Here is a 26,645-nt window from a genome sequence, read left to right as displayed (position 1 = left end):
CAGAGTCTGAAGCTGTGCCAGGGGAGGTCTAGGCTGGATGTTAGGAGGAAGCTGTTGTCAGAGAGAGTGATTGGCATTGGAATGGGCTGCCCAGGGAGGTGGTGGAGTGGCTGTGGCTGGAGGTGTTGAAGCCAAGCCTGGCTGGGACACTTAGTGCCATGGTCTGGTTGGTTGGCTTGGGGTGTGTGCTAGGTTGGGCTGGATGATCTTCCAACCTGGTTGATTCTATGATTCTATGGCAAATCCCCTCACATTCCAAGATTTATCTCCCCATGACTGCATTGAAGAAACTGTCATAGTTAAGAAACTCCACGCCCATGATCCCCAGAGAGTTTAAATCAGAGGTGAGGAAGGTGTGTCATGTTGAAAAAAATCAATGGCCACAAAGGTCATGTTTGTTTGGGAGCTTCCAAGGTAACTCTGAAATGTCTCATGGCTGGGTGCAAAGCCTGACTGAGCAGGAAGCTGCTAGTAGAAGATAGTCTGCAACAGGCAGAATGTTTATACAGCTTTGAACACCCACTATGAATTTGAATTGAATATGTTTGAGCAGATTTGAGCCATTGGTTGTTGTAATTTTTGGAAGAGGAGCTTTGGTGACTGGCTGAGTAATCTGTAATGTGAGAAGGAAAAGGAGAAACGAGGCAAAATCTCCTTACAGGGATTGGAGTGGAGTATAGGAGATGTGGAATCTTCTACAGCACATGCTGTGATCCCACCAAACTGCTGCTAGCAGGCAGATCATAGAATCAACCAGGTTGGAAGAGACCTCCAAGCTCATCCAGGCCAACCTAGCACCCAGCCCTGTCCAGTCAACCAGACCATAGCACTAAGTGCCTCAGCCAGGCTTGGCTTCAACACCTCCAGGCACAGCCACTCCACCACCTCCCTGGGCAGCCCATTCCAGTGCCAATCACTCTCTCTGACAACAACTTCCTCCTAACATCCAGCCTAGACCTCCCCTGCCACAACTTGAGACTGTGTTCCCTTGTTCTGTTGCTGGGTGCCTAGCAGCAGAGCCCAACCCCACCTGGCTACAGCCTCCCTGCAGGGAGTTGCAGACAGCAATGAGCTCTGCCCTGAGCCTCCTCTTCTCCGGGCTGCACACCCCCAGCTCCCTCAGCCTCTCCTCACAGGGCTCTGCTCCAGGCCCCTCACCAGCTTCATTGCTCTTCTCTCAACACCTTCCAGCACCTCAACATCTCTCTTGAATTGAGGAGCCCAGAACTGGACACAGCACTCCAGGGGTGGCCTGAGCAGTGCTGAGCACAGGGGCAGAAGAACCTCCCTTGTCCTGCTGGCCACACTGCTCCTGAGCCAGCCCAGGATGCCATTGGCTCTCCTGCCCACCTGGGCACACTGCACTGCTGCCTCATTTTCAGTTCCTCTCTACCAGCACCCCCAGGTCCCCCTCTCCCTGGCTTCTCTCATCCACTCTGGCCCCAGCCTGTAGCACTGCTTGGGGTTGTTGTGGCCAAAGTGTAGAACCCTGCACTTGGCCTTGTTCAGTCTCATCCCTTTGGCCCCTGCCCAGGAGCAGGTTACCAGCACTCAAGTGCACTCACTTCAACAAAGGGTCTTTTAAGAGAGGAGAAAAATGACAACATAATGACATGGTGTGGCTCACTGGCAGTACCTAGGCCATTCTCAACCTGGCCAAGCCAGTTCCTTTTTTAGAACAAAGACACACTGAGCAGCATTTTGGGTGACTTCCATTTCCATTCATATTGTTGGAACTTAGGAAAAGGAGGTATATTGGTCTTAAGCATTTTCTTCTTTGAAACAGACAGCAGAAGGAATGGAGGCATTACAGGAGGTAGTGAGTTTAGCCAACCTGCACATATAACACTCTTTGATAAGAATAAAATGCTGCCTTTGCAGCTCAAAGTGTGTCCACCCCTGTACATTTAAAAACCACAGAGCTACTCTGACTGTGTTTCAGGCCCTGCTAGGTTTTAGGTCAGAGAACGAAATGCTCAAGTGCTAAAGTGCTTAACCTCATTGCACTGCAGACCCAAACTTTTCCTGCAGCACCAGGCTTGTACCCCAGCAGAAGTGAGACAGTTAACCTTGGCAGTCAGTGTAAGCAAAGTGCAGTTGTGTTCTTCACACTGTGTATGTTTTGAGTGGCTTGTAAAAAGAATAGAGAAGTTCATGGCTCTCCCTGGCAGCTTCTTGAGATGACTGAAGGAAACATGATCTGCAGCATATCTGGCCACAGCCTGACCCCGGGTGGGACGACAGGGCTCTGTTAGACAGCGGGGAGAAGTCAAAGTCAGCCACCTGGAAAAGACACATCACACGGATCACTTTTAATTGGGGATCCTACTAGCTCAAGTGACTCCAGCAACAGTGTTTTAGGCCAGAAATGGCATTTGGTCCTCGACCAGTGTCAATCAGTTCTCAACTTGAAACAGACTTTTAGCTTACACCTGCTACACACATGGTGCACAGGCAGCCTGTCCAGAGCTACGTTAGGTGTGCTGTGGCACGATGCAAAGTGTATTAGGTACTTTCCAAAGGGCCATAGAAGCTGCTTTTGATTTAGGAGATCATGCTTATTGCAAGCACAGTGAGAGCAGCAGGTGAAAGCTGCACTAGAGATGGATGGGAGCAAGAGACAGAAGGATCACATAGAATCATAGAATCAGCCAGGTTGGAAGAGACCTCCAAGATCATCCAGTCCAACCTAGCACCCAGCCCTATCCAATCAACTAGACCATGGCACTAAGTGCCTCATCCAGTCTTTTCTTGAACACCTCCAAGGACGGTGCCTCCACCACCTCCCTGGGCAGCCCATTCCAATGCCAATCACTCTCTCTGGGAAGAACTTCTTCCTAACATCCAGCCTATACCTACCCTGGCACAACTTGAGACTGTGTCCCCTTGTTCTATTGCTGGTTGCCTGGGAGAAGAGGCCACCCCCCTCCTGGCTACAATGTCCCTTCAGGTAGTTGTAGACAGTAATAAGATCACCCCTGAGCCTCCTCTTCTCCAGGCTAAACAGGCCCAGCTCCCTCAACCTTTCCTCATAGGATTTGTGCTCCAGGCCCCTCACCAGCTTTGTTGCCCTTCTCTGGACATGCTCCAGCACCTCAACATTCTTCTTGAATTGAGGGGCCCAGAACTGGACACAGTACTCAAGGTGTGGTCTGACCAGTGCTGAGTACAGGGGAAGAATAACCTCCCTTGTCCTACTGGACACACTGTTCCTGATGCAGGCCAGGATGCCATTGGCTCTCTTGGCCACCTGGGAACACTGCTGGCTCATCTTCAGCTTACTGTCTATCAGTACCCCCAGGTCCCTTTCCTCCTGACTGCTCTCCAGCCACTCAGTCCCCAGCCTGTAGTGCTGCTTGGGGTTGTTGTGGCCAAAGTGCAGAACCCTGCACTTGGCCTTGTTAAATCTCATCCCATTGGCCTCTGCCCACCCATCCAGCCTGTCCAGGTCCCTCTGCAGGGCTCTCCTACCTTCCAACATGTGAGGGTCAGTGCAGCTTTAGGTAACATGCTCTCCTTTTTTTTCATTACCCTGTAACCTCTCTCACTATCTATCCCCTTGCTTGCTTTCATGTAACCACTCTGAGGCAGATTCCCTGGAAGAGATACCTCAATGCAAGCACCTGCTTGGGACTATGAACAAACTGCCCATGGTAGCCCTGGCAATTGGAGGTGCAGTGTTCTGCAACGAGGCAGAAGTGTGCCTGTTGCTTAAAGTGCTTGCTGACACTGTGCAGACTTTTCCATGGAGCAGGTCAGACATACCAAGGAAAAACTCCCTCCCCTTCTTGCCTGTCTAGGAATTAAAGACAGGACGTGGCTAAAAAGTACTTAATTGCTATTACAGCTCAAGCTGAGAGTAAGTGAATACCTCCACGAGATCCTTCTGTTGTGTGTTACTTCGGCAGGTGGCGTACAGCACCAGTCCTAGCAGCCCTGAGACCAGAGTGATGCAGAGCAGGACAAACAAAGTCGGGTGGATGCCTAGAAAAGGACACAGGGACACATTCCTGGAGGGATACAATAGACTGAGAAGAGGTAACAGTGAGAAAGAAAGGAGGTTTCAGGAGAAGTCTGGGTATTTTTAGAACCAAGGGACAGGGAATACATTTTTCAGCCCAGGTGACTTCAAGTCCTTCTGAAGTCTCAGAGGTGGGAATGCAGGATTCTGAGGTCTTCCCCTTTCTTAACCTTCTTTTGCTTTGACCTGCTGAAAAACCTCCATCTAGCTACCTATGTTAGCCCTGGGGTGTTTGTAGCTTCATGGTACCCCACGAAGACAGGAAGGAACCTTATCTTCATAGCAGCTAGAAGCCTCCAGCTTTTGCACACTTAGCACTGAATGAACACCAGTGCCTACTGGAGTGAGCTGCCCTCTCTGTATACAAGTGCCAGCCCACTGAACTGGTGTAACCATTCTGTATGACAGCCTCCCTGTCCTCTGGGCATCTCCTCCTTTACGTGGCCACCTAACTACTATCTTGGATGATTCTGGCATGTGTGAGCATGCCTGGGGAGAGCCAGCAAGGATTGATGGCCAGAGGCAGAAACCAGTAATGAAGCGGAGGCCTAGAGAAATGTACCCTTGAAAAATGGTAGGTTTCTGGGTTGAGGCAATGCCAAGCACAAATCCAGGCTGGGCAGTGAGTGGCTGGAATGCAGCCCTGAGCAGAAGGACTTATGAGTGCTGAGAGATGAGAAGCTCAACAGGAGCCAGCAGTGTGCACTTGCAGACCAGAAAGCCAAGCAGAGCCTGGGCTGCAGCAGCAGAAGTGTGGCCAGCAGGGCCAGGGAGGTGATTCTCCCCCTCTGCTCTGCTGAGACCCCACCTGGAGTACTGCATCCAGTTCTGGAGCCCCTGGGACAAGAGGGCTGTGGAGATGCTGGAGAGTGTCCAGAGAAGGGCCAGAAGGATGCTCAGAGGGCTGCAGCAGCTCTGCCGTGAGCACAGACTGAAAGAGTTTGGGCTGTGCAGGCTGGAGCAGAGGAGGCTCCCAGGTGACCTTCTTGTGGCCTGCCAGCATCTTAAAAGGGCCTACAAAAAAGCTGGGGAGGGACTTTTTAAGCTATCAGGCAGTGACAGGACTGGGGACAATGGAGCAAAGCTGGAGGTGGGGAGAGTCAGACTGGACATGAGGAGGAAGTTGTTGAGCATGAGAGTGGTGAGAGGCTGGAATGGGTTGCCCAGGGAGGTGGTTGAGGCCCCATGGCTGGAGGTGTTTAAGGCCAGGCTGGCTGAGGCTGTGTGCAGCCTGCTCTAGGGTAGGGTGTCCCTGCCCATGGCAGGGGGGTTGGAACTGGCTGCTCCTTGTGGTCCCTTCCAACCCTGACTGGTTCTGTGATTCTGTGAGCTTGCAGGATGCTCAGCCCAGCTGCTCCTCACCTGTTGGCCGCACTTTGATTTCGTGGTAGGTCTGCAGCATCATCACACCCTTCTCCACTCGGACGCTGAGGCAGTACTGTCCGGCATCGCGGAAGGTATGGCTGAGGTTGTAGCAGGAGCCGTTGACCACCACCAGATGGCATTTCTCACCTTCAAGTGGAATGCACTCGGACTTGATGAGCCAGCACAACGCCAGCGGGGGGCTGCAGGGGCAAAACCCCAAAAAGCAAACCAAAAAGGTAGGTGAAACCTTTGCGAAGCTTTTAGCAAAGGGCTGAGGCATCACACGGGTAAAACAGGCAGTGCTTTGGGAGAGGGGAAAGAGAAAGTGAACCTAAACGCGAAGAGAGGAGGTAACTGCAGGAGTGTTTGGGTTATAGCAGGACAGATCACAGCATCACAGAATTAACCAGGTTGGAAAAGACCTTTGAGATCACTGAGACCGACCTATCACCAACACCTTCTAATTGACTAAACCACTAAGTGCTTCATCCAGCCTCCTTTTGAACACCTCCAGGGAAGGTGATTCCACCACCTCCCTGGGCAGCCCATTCCAATGCCAATCACTCTCTCTGACAACTTCCTCCTAACATCCATCCTGAGCCTGCCCTCACACAGGCTGAGGCTCTGTCCTCTCGTTCTGTCACTGGATGGCTGGGTAGAGACCAACCTCTCCTGGCTACAACCTCCCTTCAAGTAGTTGTAGAGAGCAATGAGGTCTCCCCTGAGCCTCCTCTTCTCCAGTCTGAACAACCTCAGCTTTGCAAAGTGCTCCTCAGCTAAGGATTCCCCAAGCCACCCAGTGCCATCTTCTGCCATCACCAGAGGCTGGTGCTTTTACAAGGGTGACCTTGTGCTCAGCAGGTCCTGGGCCCCAAAAACCTGGGAATCAGTGTAAGGTCTGAATTGTCTTTCACCAAAAAACAGCAGGTGGGGGGACAAGTAGTGATGGGGAGTTGATGAAGTTCTTTGTGATTGTGCTGGTTTGGGGCTAATTGGACTATTTTAATGAGAGAAATTAGATGCTAGGCTGTGCAAAGGAAACAATGGTGGTGTCTGCTGCACTCCTAGGCTTGCTGAGATGTACAAAACCAAGAATACTAACATAGATAAGACAGAGTCTCTCACTGTTGGTGTCTGTGTTTTCTTCCTGGGCTTCTGCTGTGTAACCCAACTAAACATTCTGCTTCTAACCCCCCTTGCTGATCCTCCCAACTCACCTTTGCATGTAAGGCAGACTCTGAGATAAGGTAGAGGGGTGGAAAGAAGGTGGAAGGGTGGTTGGGAGCCCCTCCTGGCAGCTCTGATTTCTGGGAGGGCTGCTGTGTTTCTGTATTGCTTTTTAACTTGTATAGAGCTGTAAATATTTGTGTATATTGTAACTCTCTGCTTCTATCTTGTGCTAAGCTGTGAATATAAAGCTTCATTCCTTAACTTCCAGCCAGCTGAGTCTAGTCTGGGTGATTTCATAAGTGTGTGTGGGTGGGGAACTCCCAAGCCATCACAGTGCTGTTTCTGTAACAGCAAGCCTTTCAGCTGAGAGCTAACTACCTGTGTGGGTCACTGGCAGGTCACTGTGTGTAGAAAACCCCTGTAGTCCTTCTTCAATAAAGATCAAAGAAATCTTTTTTTCAGCCTTCACTTCCAATAGAATCATAGAATCAACCAGATTGGAAGAGACCTCCAAGATCATCCAGTCCAACCTAGCACCCAGCCCTAACCAATCAACCAGACCATGGCACTAAGTGCCTCAGCCAGGCTTTTCTTGAAGACCCCCAGGGACGGTGCCTCCACCACCTCCCTGGGCAGCCCATTCCAAATAAATCACTCTCTCTGTGAAGAACTTCTTCCTAACATCCAGCCTATACCTACCCTGGCACAACTTGAGACTGTGTCCCCTTGTTCTATTGCTGGTTGCCTGGGAGAAGAGGCCACCCCCCACCTGGCTACAATGCCCTTTCAGGTAGTTGTAGACAGTAATAAGATCACCCCTGAGCCTCCTTATAGAGCATAGGTTGGTTGTTCCCCACAGAAGAGATCACTGTGCTACTGAAGCACAGGCAAGACTTCCCTGATTAAAATAAACCCCACAACCAAAAGGGGAAAGAATGCAAGGTGAGCTCTGTACCATGCACTAACAGCTGGCAAAGGCAATCAAACTGCCAGGATCACAGTGCTCCCCTAGAAGAAAAAGGAGGGGATTACTTGCTATCAGGCAGCCTAGGTGCAATCTACTTTATGGCCATGTGTCTTCTCCCCATGTCTAGTTGATGCCTTTTGTTTACATTTTCAGGCCCTAGTTCCAGTTGATTCTGGTTGGACTCCCAGACTATGGATTCTGACAAGAGAGCTTCTCTTTACAGCACTTTATTAGCATGTTGTCCCTTCTCCCTGCAGGATACCCTCTGCTGAAGAAAGCAGCATGCTTTTGGTTACCTAATCTTTCCAGCTTTGTTTTTGATAATCCAGCTCTCAAGCCTTTCTCATTGCTTCTTTGTCATAAGCTGCTATTGCATCAGTCCTGGGTCTGGCAAATATTGTCCCTCCTGACACCAAGCCTGCTTTGAGAGATGTTCAGCTTTGCTTGTAATGGGTTTGGGCTGTTCATATTTACTTGTGCACCATCTCCAGCTGCCACTCCTACTAATGTGCCATTCATGTTCAGAATGCAAACTGTCCATGGGGACTATTTATGACTTGGAAAATGATTCTGCATTGGGTCAATGTCCAAGTGGAGGCCAGTGACAAGTAGAGTCCCACAGGGATCATCCTGGGACCAGTCTTGTTCAACATCTTTGTGGGTGCCATGGACAGAGGCACTGAGTGCAGCCTCAGCAAGGTTGCTGACAATACCAAGCTGTGTGGTGCAGCAGCCAGGCTGGAGGGCAGGGATCCATCCAGAGGGATGTGGGCAGGCTGCAGAGGCAACCTCATGAAGTTCAACAAGAGCAAGTGCAAGGTCCTGCAGCTGGGTCGAGGCAATGCCAAGCACAAATCCAGGATGGGCAGTGAGTGGCTGGAATGCAGCCCTGAGGAGAGGGACTTATGAGTTCTGAGAGGTGAGAAGCTCAACAGGAGCCAGCAGTGTGCACTTGCAGCCCAGAAAGCAAGCAGAGCCTGGGCTGCAGCAGCAGAAGTGTGGCCAGCAGGGCTAGGGAGGGGATTCTCCCCCTCCACTCCACTCTGCTGAGATCCCACCTGGAGTATTGCATCCAGCTCTGGAGCCCCTGGGACAAGAGGGCTGTGGAGATGATGGAGTGTGTCCAGAGAAGGGCCAGGAGGATGCTCAGAGGGCTACAGCAGCTCTGCTGTGAGCACAGACTGAAGGAGTTGGGGCTGTGCAGGCTGCAGAAGAGGAGGTTCCCAGGGGACCTTCTTGTGGCCTTTCAGGATTCTGAAGGGGGCTTACAAAAACGCTGGGGAGGGACTTTTTAAGCTATGAGGGAGTGACAGGACTGGGGGAATGGAGCAAAGCTGGAGGTGGGTAGGTTCAGCCTGGAGGTGAGGAGGAAGTTGTTGAGCATGAGAGTGGTGAGAGGCTGGAATGGATTGCCCAGGGAGGTGGTTGAGGCCCCATGGCTGGAGGTGTTTAAGGCCAGGCTGGCTGAGGCTGTGTGCAGCCTGCTCTAGGGTAGGGTGTCCCTGGGCATGGCAGGGGGATTGGAACTGGCTGCTCCTTGTGGTGCCTTCCAACTCTGACTGATTCTGTGATTCCCTGATTCCCTGGTAAGTCAGCAAAAAGAAATACTCAGCAGTATTTTGTCCAAAGGAAATTTCTTCCATGTTTTAAGAAACAGTTCTGTGGGGTGCAATTGACCATTTTAAGGGAACAGGGAGGAAAACCACTTAAAAAGACAATGGCCTTGGAGAAGGAAGTTGTGTTTGCCACTTACGTGCCATTGATATGAAGAGACAGACTCAGATTCTCCATGACGTGCGTCTCTCTGGAGCCCACTACATCAATGCTCTTAACAGCATCTGAGAGGAAGAAAAAAGTGTGACACACCCCACATGCAAACTTCAAATTCACCCTTTTGCCAGGAAAGCTTTGTTTTCCTGGACTGCACAGACTTCAGCCCCACCACTCACACAAACCATAGCAGCTATCTCACACCTAAAAAGGAAACCTACCAACAGACTCAGAAGTGTTCTGGGTTTTATTTGTTGTGAGTTGTTTTTACTAGGTAGTCAGCTACTTTATTCATCCTTTACATATCAATATCATAGAATCAACCAGGTTGGAAGAGACCTCCAAGATCATCCAGGCCAACCTGGCACCCAGCCCTATCCAATCAACCAGACCATGGCACTAAGTGCCTCATCCAGGCTTTTCTTGAACACCTCCAGGGATGGAGACTCCATCACCTCCCTGAGCAGCCCATTCCAATGCCAATCACTCTCTCTGCCAACAGCTTCCTCCTAACATCCAGCCTAGACCTCCCCTGGCACAACTTGAGAATGTGTCCCCTTGTACTATTGGTGGCTGCCCAGGGAGGTGGTGGAGTTGCTGTCCCTGGAGGTGTTGAAGCAAAGCCTGGATGAGGCACTTAGTGCCATGGTCTGGTTGATTGGACAGGGCTGGGTGCTAGGTTGGACTGGATGATCTTGGAGGTCTCTTCCAATTTGGTTGATTCTATGCCTCCACCAGCCCATTCCAATGCAAATCACTCTCTCTGCCAATAACTTCCTCCTAACATCCAGCCTACACATCCCTTGGCACAACTTGAGACTGTGTCCCCTTGTTCTATTGCTGCTTGCCTGGCAGCAGAGCCCAACCCCACCTGGCTACAGCCTCCCTTCAGGTGGTTGTAGATAGCAATGAGCTCTGCCCTGAGCCTCCTCTGCTGCAGGCTGCACACCCTCAGCTCCCTCAGCCTCTCCTCACAGGGCTCTGCTCCAGGCCCCTCATCAGCCTTGCTGCCCTTCTCTGGACACCTTCCAGTACCTCAACATCTCTCTTGAATGGAGGAGCCCAGAACTGGACACAGCACTCAAGGCGTGGCCTGAGCAGTGCTGAGCACAGGGGCAGAATAACCTCCCTTGTCCTGCTGCCCACACTGCTCCTGAGCCAGCCCAGGATGCCATTGGCTCTTGCTGCCCACCTGGGCACAATTAAAATTTAATTGCCCACCTGGGCAAAATCAAAAAGAAACAGGAGATCTTGTGTATTTCCCTCCTTTTTCTCTTTCACTAGCACAGCACACAGTAATTTTGCCCTAGCAACACTTTACTGAATAATGTTGACCAGTTCTTGCATGCAGTGATGTAGTTGTATTGTTACATCAAAGGCAGACTGCACCTGCAATGTGCTCTTGTGGCCAAGAAGGCCAATGCCACCCTGGGGTGTATTAGAAGGGCTGTGGTTATTGGGTTGTGAGAGGTTCTCCTTCCCCTATCCTGTGCTCTGGTGAGCCTGCATCTGGAATACTGTGTCCACTTCTGGGCTCCTCAGCTCAAGAAGGACCTCAGCAAACTGCTTGAAAGAGTTCAGCACACAGCCACAAAAATGGAGTGGAACATCTTCCTTATGAAGAGAGACTTAGGGAGCTGAGGCTCTAGCTTGGAGCAGAGGAGACTGAGGGGTGAGCTGATCAATGTTTATACCTATGTAAAGGATGAGTGGCAGGAGGCTGGAGCCAGGCTCTGCTCAGTAATGCTCAGTGACAGGACAAGGGGCAATGGGTGGGTGCTGAGGCAAAGGAAGCTCCATGTAAACATGAGGAGAGCTTTTTTATATTGTGAGGGTGACAGAACACTAGAACAGGCTGCCCAGGGGAGGTTGTGGAGTCTCCTTCTCTGGGGATATTCAAGACCCACCTGGACACATTCCTGTGTGACCTGCTCTAGGTGCTCCTGCTCTGGCAGGGGGGGTGACTGGACGAGCTTTTGAGGTTCGTTCCAGCCTCTGAGACACTGTGGTTCTGTACATAGCAAGCTGTGAGTATGCAAGCTGTTTTATAGTTACCTAGCAGGTCCAGAGCAGTGGTGAAATCCCCAGTTTTCTGCACCGTTTCCCTCTCCTGCACACTGCTCCCAACTTGCTCCCATTCAGCCACCACCTTCAGGTGCACTGTGCGATTCCCCAGGGCCGAGCAGTTAGCGTAGACAAAGGGTTCCTTGGTAATCTGATAAACCCTACGTGCAACACAGAAGGACTTAGAATCAAAACTGCCTTTTGCCAAGTGCTTGCATATTTCTGATTGAAAAGGGGATGAGCTGGAATGTGCTTTCTTTATAGATAATGCTGCAGTGAGCTGTGACTGATTTTATTTGGCCCATATCATAGAATGGTTCAGGTTGGAAGGGACCTCAAAGATATGGATATGGACAGAGCAATCAGTGCAGCCTCAGCAAGTTTGCAGATGGCACCAAGCTGTGTGGCACAGTCGACTTGCTAGAGGGCAGGGATCCATCCAGAGGGACCTGGACAGGCTGCAGAGGTGTGCCCAGGCCAACATCATGGCATTCGACAAGGGCAAGAGCAAGTTCCTGCACCTGGGTAGTTGCAATCCCAAGCACAGTTCCAGGCTGGGTGAGGAATGGCTGAGAGCAGCCCTGAGGAAAAGGACCTGGGGGTGTGGGGTGATGAAAATCTCCACAGGAGCCTGCAGTGTGAGTGCAGCCCAGACACAACCCTGTGCTGGGCTGCAGCAAGAGCAGTGTGGGCAGCAGGGACAGGGAGGGGATTCTGCCCCTTGGCTCTGCTCTCCTCACACCCCACCTGCAGTCCTGGGTGCAGTTCTGGAGCCCCCAGAACAAGGACATGGAAATGTTTGAGCCAGTCCAAAGGAGGCCGTGAAGATGCTTAGAGGGCTGCAGCAGCTCTGCTCTGAGGACAGGCTGAGAGAGTTGGGGCTCTGCAGCCTGGAGAAGACTTTGAGGAGACCTTGGAGTGGCCTTCTAGTATCTGAAGGGGACTGCAGGAAGGCTTGGGAGGGACTATTGACAAGGTCTGATAGTGACAGGATGAGGAGGAATGGGTTTGAACTGGCAGAGGGGAGACTGAAACTGGTTGTTAGGAAAATGTTTGCACTGAGGGTGGTGAGACACTGGCACAGGTTGCCCAGGGAGGTTGTGGAGCACAAAATCACTGAATGAGCTTTGAGTTCCCTTCCAACCTAAACCATTCTATGATTCTATGATCATCCAGTTCCAACACCCCACCCTAAGCAGGGAAACCTCCCACTAGAACAGGTCACTCAAGGCCTCATCCAACCTGGCCTTGAACACCTCCAGGGAGGCTGTGGAGCACAGAATCACCCAAGGTGATCTTTGCTCACCTTGGGTGATTCTGTGCTCCACAGCCTTCTGGGCAGCCTGTGCCACTGTCTCACCACCCTCACTGCAAACAACCCTTTCCTAACATCCAGTTTGAATCTCCCCTCTGCCAGTTTAGACCCATTCCTCCTCATCCTGTCATTTCAAGACCTTGTCAACACTGAGTATCAGTGAGGACTGATGTCTTTGGCATTATCAACAGAACTAAAATCAGTCTAAGACCAGAGTTTGTTTATGGATTTTCAATCAAAGAAACTAAAGGTAATACTAAAAGAATTCACAGAAATGGAAGAGGAATAGTCAGTAAATGATGAAAACCACCTTTATAGCAGGTAGTCTATAAGCTAACTGAAGCACAACAGTGAAAGAAAAACTAATGACATAATTAGTGTTCAAAGCTTTAAGCTTACATTTCTCATTGTATTGACTTACTTAACATATATTCATCCCCAGAAGAGGAAAACAGCTGTCTTTTTTTGCTCCCTCTTGCAGAGCAGCTTTATCCATGGACCCATGGTTTTACTTCTGATTGTTCTGAGTTATGTTAGGTCACTCTCCATCCTCCTCTGTTTTGTTATTAGGTAAGCTTTAGGTGTATGCTAATCATAGAACCAACAGGTTGGAAGAGACCTCTAGGATCATCCAGTCCAACCTACAGTGTACACCTCTGTATTACTTGAGGGACTTATCCACGTTCCAAAGCTCCTCAGCAGGTTGTGGTGTATTTTTGAGATGCTGGTCACAGCAACAGCTACTTCTGATTCCTTCAGTTCACCTCCTTGCACACACAGCACTACACCTAAGCATATACTTGAAGAAAAAATGATAGGTCTTTAAAACATCAGCATTTTGTGAGTGTGCAGTGCCAAAGTTTTCATGATTCACATGGCTGAGATGCTATGAATGTGCCAACTGACAAAGATGTGCACTTTGTCCTACAGATGTACTCAGGACTCCTCTCTAGATGAGCATCTCAATCTGACCCAGCCTGAGTTGTCATTAAAGCAAACAAAGCAACCACACCTACCCATTTCCAAAATCCCAGTTGTAGACAAATGATGCTGACTTGAAGTAATTACTTGGGTCATGAAGACAGAAAGAAATCCGAGTGACGGAGCCCATGCTGGAGCTAGAACCACGTGTGATAGATCTACTGTCTTCTAGCTGGGCAATGGTAAGATTCCCTGTGATAAACTCTGCAGAACAATAAGGTGTGAAAAGGATGACAGCAAATAGAATGACCAGATCATAGAATCAGCCAGTTTGGAAGAGACTTCCAAGCTCATCCAGGCCAACCTAGCATCCAGCCCTGTCCAATCAACCAGACCATGGCACTAAGTGCCTCAGCCAGGCTTGGCTTCAACACCTCCAGGCACAGCAACTCCACCACCTCCCTGGGCAGCCCATTCCAGTGCCAATCACTCTCTCTGACAACAACTTCCTTCTAACATCCAGCCTAGACCTGCCCTGGCACAGCTTGAGACTATGTCCCCTTGTTCTGTTGCTGACTGCCTGGCAGCAGAGCCCAACCCCACCTGGCTACAGCCTCCCTGCAGGTAGCTGCAGACAACAATGAGCTCTGCCCTGAGTCTCCTCTTCTCCAGCCTAAACACCCCCAGCTCCCTCAGCCTCTCCTCACAGGGCTGTGCTCCAGGCCCCTCCCCAGCCTTGCTGCCCTTCTCTGGACACCTTCCAGCACCTCAACATCTCTCTTGAACTGAGGAGCCCAGAACTGGGCACAGTAAATATGTCACTTTGATAGCAAGCTTCATGTGAGTATCAAAGTATTATTTACAATGTACTGCTTAATTTTTTCTGAGTGCTAGCCCAAGTGCTAGGGTGTATTTTGTAGCCATTACTCAGTGTTGCTACATGTGTTAGTGAGGCTGGGAGACTGAATTGCTTGTTTAGGGTTATAAAATGGGTCATGATAAAGCTTCTAAGGAAACTAAGAGGAAAAATCCTGGACTTAGCAGTTTTTACTATTGATTTAGAAAGAACAGGGATTGACATCAGGTATCTAGGTCAAGAAATTCAGATTCAAAACAGTGTGTTTGGGGTTGTGGGTTTGGTTTGGTTTGTGCCCTTTTTTTGTTGCTGATTTCTGGGGTTTATTTTGAGCTACTTCCACAGAAATGCCAATTTGCCTGCTGTGTGTGACAGATGTGCTATAGATTGTGAATGCAGAAATGGTAACATCTTGATGTCTGCAAGAGATCCTATGCTCCAGTTTCTTTTTCAGGACTGGCAAAGGCTGATCTAAAAAAAACCTCTCTCTAACCTATGAAGAAAGAGGTGTTATGATGACACACTTGCTATAAAATTAATGGGATATTAATTACCAGTATCAGACTCTCAGGGACTCATTAAATTGATAATGCACAAATAAGAGCAATGATTTCTGCTTTAGGAGGGAGCTTGTAATGCAAAACTAAACGATGTTGCAGTTTACAAGAGTCACTGACAAGTACCTTTGGGCCCTCTTGCTTGGGGAAGACAGAAAGGTACAGTGGGATCTTACTTTTTACAGCTAGAGAAACCTTTCTTCCCTTTTGGTTGCAGCATGGGAATCTGACATATGAAAGGAGGAAGCATTCAGTGAGGCAGCAGTGCTTTAGGAAAGATCTTGTGCTTGCTTTCAGAAAGACTTGCCCAGTAAACTTGGGTCTTTCCTGAAAAATCCCCACAGCTGCACTCCTAAATGCCAGCTCTGCCCTATGGTTATCTCCTTTGTACTCAAGCATGTCCTTATCTTTGGCTGGCACCTGGCTTTGTTTTGGAGGGTACAAGTAGCAGAGCACTGAGACATGGGGGTGGATGGACACGGTTACTACTTTCTGAACAAACAAACTGGAGGAATCTGTCAGGTGATATCCCATGTCAGAGGGAAATTAGGTAAATCATACTGCACCACTGGGAAAACCAGTAGATTGTCTCTGTTGCTGGTCATCCTAACTTTAAGACTAGAAATGCTGGGAAGTGGTACAGGTTTTAGAAGTCTGGACATCACTGAGCAATGCTGATGTCTGAACTGCAGCTGCTGAAGCATGCTAGTTCAGTTTCCCTAAGTGACAGAGGCAGCAGAACATAAGCAGACCCAGAGTTACTGCCTGGGTGTAGGTAGCTACAGCATGGCAAATGCCATCCAAACCCACTTTCAAATCAAACTGCTGGCAGAAGTCATATTTACACCTGGCTTTCATTTTCCTGAAGCTAGCAAAGGCAGTAAGCATCCTGCTGTGTACTGAACCCCTGAAGCTGCAGAAGCTGTGAAGCTATTTTACCTGTAATGTGAAGCATGGTGCTCTCTCTAGCAACCGGCCGACACAACCAACACTTCCTGTGAGTGACCCAGACAGATACAGGGTAAGTCCCAGGAAATTCACTGGTCACATTAATTACAGAGTCAAAATGCTGCTCAGATTTCTCTATCAGAATCAGAGGAGCATAAATCCAGTTGAAGTGAAACAAATCTGATGCGTCACTGTCATTCTCCATCCTTAGGCTGGCATGAATGGTAGCTTGAGCTCCTGATGTGATGGGACCATTGTTGGTTATTTCCAGCCTGTAGTCTGCTGTGGAAATCAGAAGACAAGCAAAGCACAAACTTTGTTATATTGCATCTTCAATTTTGTCTACGTATTTACACTTTTTAACTTGTTGGCTGGAAGTAGGTGACTCACAGTGACATTCACCCTAGCAAAGACTTTACCACCTCCTTTTCTTTTCTTAACCACATAAAAACTTGGAACAGAAGCTGTAGCACAGGTATAGGAGTTCTAACAAACAGCATTAAACAACAGTTTACACTCAGTTCCAGAAATGCTAATAGTAGAAAGGAGCTTCAAAACACAACATTGCATGAACTTTGAGGAGGTTTTACAGGCAGAGCTGGGCACTGGCTGTAGGTTCAGTGTCACTACTTATCTAACATGACACTGAGACACAGCTCTAATCTCTGTCCTAAGAAAATCACAGAATAGAATCATAGAATCAACCAGGTTGGAAGAGACCTCCAAGATCATTCAGTACAACCTAGCACCCAACCCTATCCATTCAACCAGACCATGGCACTAAGTGCCTCATCCACCCTTAAACATCTCCAGGTATGGGGACTCCAGCACCTCCCTGGGCAGCCCATTCCAATGCCAATCACTCTCTCTGGCAGGAACTTCCTCCTAACATCCAGCCTAGACCTCCCCGGCACAGCTTGAGACTGTCCCCCCTTGTTCTGTTGCTGCTTGCCTGGCAGAAGAGCCCAACCTCACCTGGCTACAGCCTCCCTTCAAGTAGCTGTAGACAGCAATGAGGTCTGCCCTAAGCCTCCTCTTCTACAGGCTGCACACCCCCAGCTCCCTCAGCCTCTCCTCGTAGGGTTTGTGTTCCAGGTCTCCACCAGCTTCGTCAGCCTTCTCTGGACACATTCCAATATCTCAGCACCTCTCTTGAATTGATAAGCCCAGAACTGGACATAGTGCTCAAGCTGTGGCCTGACCAGTGTTGAGTACAACAAAAATGAACTAATGAACTTTCAAACTCATGTAAGATTTCATGTCAGAGATTCCTCTGTTAGCTCTGTTGACCCACAAGTCTCTCCTAACTTTTTCCCAACTGAACAAAACCCCATCAGTACCAGCTGCTCTTAGTACTATAAGAACTCTCTGTGGTCCACCACTGGCTTCCTTTTATCAGGAAATGACCAAAAGTCCCAATGTAGGTTACACTTGTAACATGCTCTAGTGGCAGATTGGTTACCATCTAGAGAGACCTGGACAAGCTCAAGAACGGTAAAGCTCCTAAAGTTTAACAAGATCCAGTGCCAGGTCCTGCACCTGGGTCAGAACAACTCCTGGTATCAACACAGGCTGGGAAGTGAAGGGAGTGAGAGCAACCCTGCAGAGGGCTTGGGGGTACTGGTGGCTAAACATATGGAGATGAAACGGCAATGTGTGTTTGCAGCCCAGAAAGTGAACTGTATCCTGAGCTGCAGCAAAAGAAGCATGGCCAACAGGCTGAGGCAAGTGCTGCTTTTGCAGTGAGAGTGGTGAAACACTGACACAGGCTGCCCAGAGGGGTGGCAGATGCCCCATCCTTGGAAACATTCAAGGTCAGGTTGGATGGGGCTCTAAGCAACCTGATCTACTTGAAGACGTCCCTGCTCACTGCAGGGGAGTTGGACTAGATGGACCCTTCCTACTCAAACCATTCTGTGATTCTATGAAACAGCAAGGTGTGAGAAGCACAGGACCTGTGATAGTGAACCACCTCTGCCACTGTGAATCACTGTTATCTCCCTTGCAATGTTTACACAAGCTAGTTCAGCTCTTGCAGCTACTGCCATGGGCAGAGTGAAAGTGAGATTGGGTTTTACAGATATATGCATTTTTTTCTGTAAAATAGCACTGTACTAAGACAAATTGTCTGTTAAAAAACAATTAAAAATCGATCTCCAAGCCCTCTTATAAAAGGAAAGGCAACAACCACTGAAAGCTGTGAACTGGGACAGAGCTGGAAACAGGATGAGGTTGTCTGCCTCCCACATGGAGCATGTTCCCACCCTGTGTCAGCGATGTGCTTGACTGTCTTCTCACCAGGAAGCAATGGGGTGATGCTAGCACAGAGGCAGAGCTGTGGGGGTTCTCATTCTGATGACTTTCCTTCTCTCTTTCAGCGGCCACCAGATTGCCATCAGGGACCTGAGACGCTGTCTTTCATGAGTTGCATTTCTCACTCATCCATGACCTGCAATGTGGAGGCAGCACTGGGACCACCTAACGCTCACGCAGCCTTTCCTGCACTCATCAGCTTAGAATGGGGCAGGAGACCCCAAAGTATCTACTGAATGCCTGCATTTTATTTCACAGATTGCAGCTGCTGAGAAAATTTGGATGCAAAAGGACTCCAATGCTACTGTTTGAGCAAGAACTCACAAAGACTGGCCTTGAGTTCAGATTTTTGGCTTAGTTAGAAAAAGGCTTGTGATTCGGTGAAATCCGGCACAGAGAGGTTTCAGGTCTTTAGAAGATCCAGGCTCCCCTGGATACATTTCAGCAGAACTTGGGGAAAAAAAACAAGCAGCTTATCTAGCACTTCTCCTTGGAAGTTATCACGGTGCTTTACAAACCAGGGCCAGACTGAAGCTCAGGAGCCGTAGCCGCTGTTAACCCAAGGTCACGCAGTGAGTCACTGGCGGAGCAAGGCATTTGATCCGAAACGGGTTCTTCTTCTACCTTGCCGACCTCTCTTTGCAGAATGCAGCACCGTAAGGCTACCGTAGCGAGGGACAGAGGCTGCCCCTGTGCCCAGTGACCCACGGCCCTGGGTGAGCAGAGGAAGCAGAAGCGCAGCGTTTGGTTTGGGAAGTGCGGAGAGGAAGCCTGGCTCCCCGGGACGCCCCCGCCCCACTGCGCGCAGCAAGGTCGCAGCGCTGGAGAATAAAGTCTGGGGTGGCGAGGGGGTGCCCGGAGCAACCTCCATCTCCTGTCATGGCTAGCAAGCCCGGCCAGCGAACCACCACCCCTCAAGTAAAGCAGCTCACGCCTGAGGTATGCCGTCCTCACCCCTCCTCGCCCGCTCCCCGGCGGCGATGACAGTGCAGACAGAAGCCCCTTACCTGCCGCCGGGGAGGCGCGGCCGAGCAGCAGCAGTAGCACGCAAGCCAGTCGCAGCATGCCCGGGGCGGCGGGGACCACGGGCAGGCACCGACGGACTGGGACTAGGACCGGGACCGGCGTCGGATCTCCCCACGGTGGGGCCGGGCACTGCCCCAGAGGCCGCCCGCGGTACTGCGGCACCTGTGTCCGCGCCCCCCGGGACGCTCCCCCGCGGCAGCGCCCAATCACCCTCTCCGGGGGGAAGGTCCTGCAGGTTTGTGTTGCCAACGTAACGTGGCTGCCGCGGAACCGCCCGCGATCTGCCCGCTTGCAGCGGGCTGGGCACTTGGCAAACTCGGCGCCTTGGCTGGCGGCTGACACGGGACAGATACAGTGTTTTTCGGGTCCTGGCTCCTCAGCCGCGGGCAGTCTGTCCGCAGTGCCCCGCGTCCAGGCCCTGAGCGTGCCCGTGCGGGGTCCGTAACGCGAAGGGTGCCACGGGGATTCTGGGGGGAGTGTGAGCGGCTGCCAGCAGCAGTGCGGGGGTTTAAAGCATTCGTTCGGAGGCCTTTCGCGCTCCTGGATGAATTCTAAATCGGTTTTAGGAGAACAGTATTTTTCTGATGTTTAAGAGGGAGGTTCAGCCTCCCTGCCATCAGGGCTCCTCCCGGTTTCCCGGTGCTGTGGAACTGCTTCTGCTGCCGCTCCCCTGGGGCGCCACCGGGTCGCGGCTGCAGCGGCGTGGCGCGTCTGGGGCGGGAGAGGCTCGGGCCTGCCGACGGCACCGACACTGGCCGCATCTGCCGGAGTAATTCCTCACCCGGTGCTAGCCGCATTCCGCCCGGCGGCCGCTGCATCAGCGGAGACCCCGGGGCTGAGGGGAGGGCCGACGGCGGCCAGCCTCGCCTCACGCATCACAGCCTGGAGAAGGTGGCAGATGGCAGGCACCTTCCCCAGCTGGGACGGAACTGCCCCGGCAGGGCACGGTAGGGGTTAACTGGGGTGCGTGCGCCCTGTACCGAGGATGGGCAGGGAACGGACGGCGTCGCGCCCCGCTGCGCCGCCTGCGGCCGGGGAGCTGCGCGGGGGGCGGGCCGCGGGCGGAGCGGCCGGAACTGGGCTCGGGTGCTTCCGTTGCGCCCATGCGCTGCCGCCGGCCTCCGGGAGCAACAAAGGAGGGTTCTGGGGGACCAAGGCCGGCCGAGCCCAGGGAGCCGTGGGGTGAGGAGCCCTTGGCGTGTCGGCGGCGGTATCGCCTCGGCGAGGCGATGGCCTGAGCGCGGTGGAGCGAAGGGGCGGGAGGCGAGGCCCGGCGCGGCGCAGCCTGCGGGGCGGAACCGGCGCTCTGCGGGGAGGAGGAAGGGGCCGGAGCCCCATCGGTACAGCGCTCGGAGGCCTCGGGCCTTGGGCGGGAGCCGGGCGGGCTGGGGGTCGGGTGGGAAGCGTTGCTGCCGTCATTCACGGGTGCCCCTGTTGGCAGGGCGGGCGCCTTGGCGGGGATGGGGTCGGCCTGATGGCGTTGTGGCAGCGGGGAGCGACCCGGCGGAGACCAGCCCTGCGGCGGGGACGGTAAGCGGCACATGGGGCCCTGAGGCGGCGCCCTGAGCCTGGGGCAGCTGTGGGGGGCTGAATGGGGGCTGGCGGAGCACCCCCGGCCGTGGGGCGCGGTGGGTAGCTGAAGCGGGCTGTGTAGGACAGCGACAGGGAAGCGCCGGGGTGAGGAGGGGGCTCGCCTGCCTTTAGGCTGAGTTTGAGTCCAGTTTTCTTTACAAGAGAAGCAGACAGCTCCCGGTGACAGGGCAATCGCTTGCATCTCTGGGAATGAGTTCCCTGGGTTGCCTTCAGTGGGAGCTGTAAGTCTGGCATCTGTCCGTGTCGGAGAGATGCGTGGGGTGCCGAGAGCATCCCTGAGCCGCTGCTGGGAGACGGGAAGCTGCAGAGAGCGCCTGCACGGTTACCCTGTGGGCAGCCCCGCAGGCACCGGCACCCAGAGGCGTGTTCTGCTCTGTCGGGTGCTGCACAGGCCAGGCGTTACCTTAGAATCGTAGAATCAACCGGGTTGGAAGAGACCTCCGAGATCATCCAGGCCAACCTAGCACCCAGCCCTATCCAGTCGACTAGACCATGGCACTAATTGCCCTAGCCGGGCTTTGCTTCAACACCTCCAGGGATGGCGACTCCACCACCTCCCTGGGCAGCCCATTCCAATGCAAATCACTCTCTCTGCCAACAGCTTCCTCCTAACATCCAGGCTATACTACCCCCAGCACAGCTTGAGACTGTGTCCCCTTGTTCTATTGGTGGTTGTCTGGCAGAAGAGCTCAACCCCACCTGGCTACAGCCTCCCTTCAGGTAGTTGCAGACAGCAATGAGCTCTGCCCTGAGCCTCCTCTGCTGCAGACTGCACACCCCCAGCTCCTTCAGCCTCTCCTCACAGGGCTGTGCACCAGGCCCCTCACCAGCTTTGTTGCCCTTCTCTGGACACCTTCCAGTACCTCAACATCTCTCTTGAATTGAGGAGCCCAGAACTGGACACAGTACTCAAGGTGTGGCCTGAGCAGTGCTGAGCACAGGGGCAGAAGAACCTCCCTTGTCCTGCTGGCCACACTGCTCCTGAGCCAGCCCAGGATGCCATTGGCCTTCTTCAGTCTCATCCCACTGTCTCTGCCCACCCATCCAGCCTGTCCAGGTCCCTCTGCAGGGCTCTCCTACCTTCCACCAGATCAACACCTGCCCCTAGCTTGGTGTCATCTGCAAACCTTCTGTTACATGTGACAGCTGTGGCTTTGGAAAAGATGTGTCCCCTTCAGTGTGTGAAAGGAATGGATGTAGCTGATGTGACAGCTGCTGTTAACCAGCCGTAGAAACTAACATCTAAATTGTTTTTTTTTGTAGGTGTCTAAGTCTTGATTTTACACACTGAAAGCAGATCCTTCCTCCTCCTCCATGATGGCATTTGTTTCAGCTCAAGGGCCTACTGTGGTGGACCAAACCACTTTGATGAAAAAATACCTCCAGTTTGTGGCTGCCCTTACAGATGTCAATACACGTAAGGTTTTGGGTTTTCTGTTGGAAGTTACAGCTCCTCAGTGGTTTGTTTCACAAACATTTCAGTGTCTTTAGTTGGTAAATGTGTGGGTTTGAATTTCACTGGAGTTTGGAATCTCAAAGAAGCAAAGTGATGAGCAATACGTTCATGAGCCAATGTGTGCAAGCTGTCTGTGTGTGCTGGTGTGAGAATTGCTTGTGTGAGAGTTGTGTGCCTTGTAATTGGGCAGTGATGGCTAAACTGATAAGATCTGATTGCTTCTTTAATCAGTGAGCTTGGCATTTTCCTTCATGATGTAATTTTACATCTATTTATTGTTGCTTGAATTTTAATTTTCAGCTGATGAAACCAAACTGAAAATGATGCAAGAAGTCAGTGAGAATTTTGAGGTAAATAAAAACCCTGCCCCTAACAACAGAACCCCACTAAAACCTCCCAGCTTTCTAAGATGCCAGGAGCTCTTGTTCTTAATGTACAGAGGCTTGATTTCTGATGTTTTGTGGTGGAAGTATTAATATTGGTATCTTATGACATGGTTTATCTTGTTGTAAGTCATTGATTTAAAGTTTGTGGTGTAACAATTAGGTTGTTGAAGAATTGCAGTATTTGGACATAGTGGAATCTTTCACTCTCTAATCTTTAATTAATAAGCCTTTAAGTAAAGATTATAGAATGCACTGGTTTGGAAGAGACTTTTGAAGATCATCTTGTTCAGTGAGCAGGGACACCTGCAACTAGATCAGGTTGCTCAGGGCCCCATCAGTTTTGACCTTGAATATCTCCAGGGATGGGACCTCCACCACATCTCTGGGCAACCTGTTTCAGTATTTCACCACCCCCATTGTGAAGAACTTACTCTTTATGTCTAACATAAATTTACCCTGCTCTAGTTTAAAATCAGGAGCAGTGTGGGCAGCAGGACAAGGGAGGTTCTTCTGCCCCTGTACTCAGCACTGCTCAGGCCACACCTTGAGTGCTGTGTCCAGTTCTGGGCTCCTCAGTTCAAGAGAGATGTTGAGGTGCTGGAAGGTGTCCAGGGAAGGGCAGCAAGGCTGTGGAGGGTCCTGGAGCACAGCCCTGTGAGGAGAGGCTGAGGGAGCTGGGGATGTGCAGCCTGCAGCAGAGGAGGCTCAGGGCAGAGCTCATTGCTGTCTACAACTACCTGAAGGGAGGCTGTAGCCAGGTGGGGTTGGGCTCTTCTGCCAGGCAACCAGCCACAGAACAAGGGGACAGAGTCTCAAGCTGTGCCATGGGAGATCTAGGCTGGATGTTGTTAGGAAGTTGTTGGCAGAGAGAGTGATTGGCATTGGAATGGGCTGCCCAGGGAGGTGGTGGAGTCGCTGTCCCTGGAGGTGTTGAAGCAAAGCCTGGCTGAGGCACTTAGTGCCATGGTCTGGTTGATTGGCCAGGGCTGGGTGCTAGGTTGGCCTGGATGATCTTGGAGGTCTCTTCCAACCTGGTTGATTCTGTGATGCTGTGAAAACCATTGCCCCCTGTCCTATCATTGCAAGCCCTTCTAAACAGTCTGTCCCCTTCAGGTAGTGAAATACTACTAAAAGGTCTCCCTGGAGACTTCTCTTCTCCAAGCCGAATAGTCCCCACTCTCTTAGCCTGTCTTTATTGGAGATGTCTTCCAGCCCTCTGGTCGTCTTTGTGGCTCTCCTCTGGACCTGCTCCAGGAGGTCCATGTCCTTCTTGTATTAAGTGCCCCATATCTGGACCTATTACTCAGAGGTCAGGTCTTGTCACAGCAGAGCAGAGGGGCAGAATCATCTCTCTCTGCCTGCTGGCTACAGATCTTTTGATGCAGACAAGAATGCAATTGACCCTCTGGGCTGCAAGTGTGCATTGTTGTCTCGTGTCCATCAGTACCCCCAAACCCTTTTCTGTAGGGCTTTTCTCAGTTCCACTAGGTGAAGTTGCTCAAGATCTCATCCACCCTGGCCTTGAATACCTGCAGGTGTTCATCCACAACCTTTATTGGCAACCTGTTTCAATGTCTTGCTACCGTTGCTGTGAGGAATTTCTTTCTGATCTCCAGTCTGAATGTCCCCTCCTTCTGACTGAAAATGCTTATAGTGGCTTTGAATGTAAAGTAGTGTCACCTGTGTAATGTCTATTACATCCATCTCCTCATTTTTTTGTTCTATTCTTAGAATGTGACATCGTCCCCTCAATACTCCACTTTTCTGGAACACATCATCCCTAGGTTTCTCACCTTTCTGCAGGATGGAGAAGTTCAGTTTCTGCAGGAGAAGCCAGCACAGGTAAGCTGTGTGGAGTTCCTTTTTGTAATTTATGCAGCAGACTGCTTGTTCAGTAATGTACTCAGTCTAATGAACTGATTTATGTCTAGACTTTGTTGTTAAAACTAGACCTGTCCTTTGGAGTGGAAGTGAACCAGTCCAGTTTCTAAGGAAGTTGCCTAGAAACTGGGCAAATCTGGGCTTCTATGGGAAAATGAGGATCAAGTAGGCAGAACAGAACTGGATTTCTTACTGGACACGTTGTTGCAAATTAATGACTGTACTGTGGGATGAAAGGCAAAAGGTCAATCTCTGTTATTAAATACTTAAAACGGATTTCCTTAAAAATATTCCTTAAAAACATTGCAGCTTTTTAACTGCACAGTTGGTAAATTTGCCTTATTCATGTGTGTGGGCAGTAGGGAACGTTGTGTATTTGTGTATAAGCTATGTCTGCATAAGGGGAAATGGCATTTTTTTTTCCCTTTTTTAAACATGTTGAAGTATTAAGATGAATAAATAGTCATAGAATGGTCTGGATCATAGAATCATAGAGTCATCCAGGTTGGAAGAGACCTCCAAGATCATCCAGTCCAACCTAGCACCCAGCCCTAGCCAGTCAACTAACTCATGGCACTAAGTGCCTCATCCAGACTTTTTTTGAACACCTCCAGGGGTGGTGCCTCCACCACCTCCCTGGGCAGCCCATTCCAATGCCAATCACTCTCTCTTTGAAGAACTTCTTCCTAACATCCAGCCTGTACTTCCCCCGGCACAACTTGAGACTGGAGATTGGAAGGGACCTCCCAAAGTCATCCAGTCCAACCCCTTCTGCAGTCAGCAGGGGCATTCTCAACGAGATGCTGCCCGTGTCCTGTTGAGCTTCATTTCAGATCTCTCCAGGGGTTGCTCCCTGGGCAGCCTGTTCCAGTGTTCTGCTACCCTCATGGTGCAGAACCTGTTCCTAACATCCAGTCTAAATCTGCTCTTCTCTAATTTGAAGCCATTGCCTCTCATTCTTTGTAAACAGCCTCTCAGGTGCTGGAAGGCTGCCCCTCCTCTTTTCCAGGCTGAACAACCCCAGCTCCCTCAGCCTATCTTTGTAGCAGAGGTGCTTCAAACCCCTGATTTTTTTCTTTGCCCTCCTGTAGACCTGCTCCATCAAGTGTTGCAACCAGTTGTTATTTTTGTGGGCTGTTTAAAAGTTCTTCTTTTCTCTCCTCTTCTGACAGCAACTCCGCAAGCTGGTGCTTGAAATAATCCACAGGATACCAACCAATGAGCATCTTCGTCTGCACACCAAAAATATCCTCTCTGTGATGTTTAGATTTCTAGAGGTACTTTTTTACCCTTCCCATCTTAAAACTCTTTCACGTTTTCAGAAAGATTTTCCTCTTCTTTCTTCCACTCCCAAGAATTGCTGAGGGTAGGATTTGAAACAGCTCTGCCTCTGGAGCAAGAGCTGAAGGGCTGAGGTGTCTTCCTGCCTACAGGTTTTCTGTTCTCTTCTGCCCTTAAGAAACCTGAATTGTACAAATGTAAGAAATTGTTCTCATGCTAAACAAGATTTTATTCATGAAGAGTTGTCTGGATTTAATAAGCATAGGTATTTCATTCTAGAGGCTTTGTTTCTTACTTGGAACTGAAAGCATTTTCATTTGAAGCTCACAGAAAATAACCTATGTGGAGGTGTCTCAGTGTGTAAATAGCTCCACTGGTGTGTGTCACAGTATCACCAAGGTTGGAAGAGACCTCACAGATCATCAAGTCCAGCCCTTTACCACAGAGTTCAAGGCTAGACCTTGGCACCAAGTGCCATGTCCAATCCTGCCACCACCTCCCTGGTCAGCCCATTCCAGTATCCAGTGACTCTCTGTGAAGAACTTTCTCCTCACCTCAAGCCTAAATTTCCCCTGGCGTAGCTTGAGGCTGTGTCTATCTGTGGGGTTTTAGAAAGGGCTGGAAAATTCTGGGTTCTGTTCTGGGAGGGGTGAATTTCATTTTAGCCATTGTATAGGGTTAACACACTCTAAGGCTGCAAGGAAGTGCCTGTTGCTTGGGCACTTGTAGGTTGCCGAGATGAGTACAGGGTGTGA

General features: G+C 50.7%; 3 protein-coding genes across 7 annotated transcripts in view; 1 reads left to right on the top strand and 2 right to left on the bottom strand.

Moving 5' to 3' along the window:
• Positions 1-1,699: 1,699 nt before the first annotated feature.
• Positions 1,700-19,644, bottom strand: TMEM130 (transmembrane protein 130). 3 transcript variants are annotated; one of them, XM_064153745.1, is made up of 9 exons: positions 19,275-19,644; positions 18,786-18,979; positions 15,946-16,236; positions 13,689-13,857; positions 11,349-11,518; positions 9,277-9,361; positions 5,384-5,586; positions 3,872-3,984; positions 1,700-2,283 (listed from the first exon to the last, which is right to left on the bottom strand). In XM_064153745.1, exons 2-9 carry the CDS (start codon positions 18,862-18,864, stop codon positions 2,107-2,109), a joined length of 1,287 nt encoding a protein of 428 aa, XP_064009815.1. In that variant the 5' UTR covers positions 18,865-18,979; positions 19,275-19,644; the 3' UTR covers positions 1,700-2,106. The 3 variants fall into 3 exon arrangements, with proteins under 3 accessions (XP_064009815.1, XP_064009813.1, XP_064009814.1); XM_064153743.1 differs by lacking the exon at positions 18,786-18,979 and having other exon boundaries at positions 19,275-19,478; XM_064153744.1 differs by lacking the exon at positions 18,786-18,979 and having other exon boundaries at positions 15,946-16,233; positions 19,275-19,478.
• TRRAP (transformation/transcription domain associated protein) overlaps positions 18,405-26,645 on the top strand; it is a 133,754-nt gene continuing 125,513 nt past the window's right edge. The window contains exons 1-6 of one of the 3 annotated variants that reach the window (XM_064153740.1): positions 18,405-19,528; positions 20,735-20,823; positions 22,150-22,303; positions 22,643-22,692; positions 24,460-24,570; positions 25,782-25,886. In XM_064153740.1, coding sequence (XP_064009810.1) covers positions 22,201-22,303; positions 22,643-22,692; positions 24,460-24,570; positions 25,782-25,886 — 369 coding nt within the window. In that variant the 5' untranslated portion in view covers positions 18,405-19,528; positions 20,735-20,823; positions 22,150-22,200. Of the gene's footprint in view, positions 20,476-20,734; positions 20,824-22,149; positions 22,304-22,642; positions 22,693-24,459; positions 24,571-25,781; positions 25,887-26,645 lie in introns of all 3 variants that reach the window. The other 2 variants (XM_064153739.1, XM_064153742.1) reach the window with 2 other exon arrangements.
• LOC135180385 (basic proline-rich protein-like) lies at positions 19,910-20,836 on the bottom strand. The gene is made up of 2 exons (XM_064152739.1): positions 20,274-20,836; positions 19,910-20,054 (listed from the first exon to the last, which is right to left on the bottom strand). Exons 1-2 carry the CDS (start codon positions 20,834-20,836, stop codon positions 19,910-19,912), a joined length of 708 nt encoding a protein of 235 aa, XP_064008809.1.

The sequence above is a fragment of the Pogoniulus pusillus genome, chromosome 13, assembly GCF_015220805.1.
Source record: "Pogoniulus pusillus isolate bPogPus1 chromosome 13, bPogPus1.pri, whole genome shotgun sequence".
NCBI classification, from domain to species: domain Eukaryota; kingdom Metazoa; phylum Chordata; class Aves; order Piciformes; family Lybiidae; genus Pogoniulus; species Pogoniulus pusillus.
Note: the sequence above shows the minus strand (reverse complement) of the source record. Positions and strands in the feature narration are given on the sequence as shown.

What these genes read in the sequence shown, in the direction of transcription:
- TMEM130 (XM_064153745.1), bottom strand. Translation starts at nt 18,864, where the DNA reads ATGCCTTGCTCCGCCAGTGACTCACTGCGTGACCTTGGGTTAACAGCG. An exon ending in AACTGGGATTTTGGAAATGG is followed by an intron (nt 11,519 to 13,688) that starts GTAGGTGTGGTT and finishes TGTTGCACGTAG; the next exon opens with GGTTTATCAGATTACCAAGG. An exon ending in CACTGCTCTGGACCTGCTAG is followed by an intron (nt 9,362 to 11,348) that starts GTAACTATAAAA and finishes TCTTCCTCTCAG; the next exon opens with ATGCTGTTAAGAGCATTGAT.
- LOC135180385 (XM_064152739.1), bottom strand. Translation starts at nt 20,836, where the DNA reads ATGTGCCGCTTACCGTCCCCGCCGCAGGGCTGGTCTCCGCCGGGTCGC. An exon ending in CCGTTCCCTGCCCATCCTCG is followed by an intron (nt 20,055 to 20,273) that starts GTACAGGGCGCA and finishes TTACTCCGGCAG; the next exon opens with ATGCGGCCAGTGTCGGTGCC.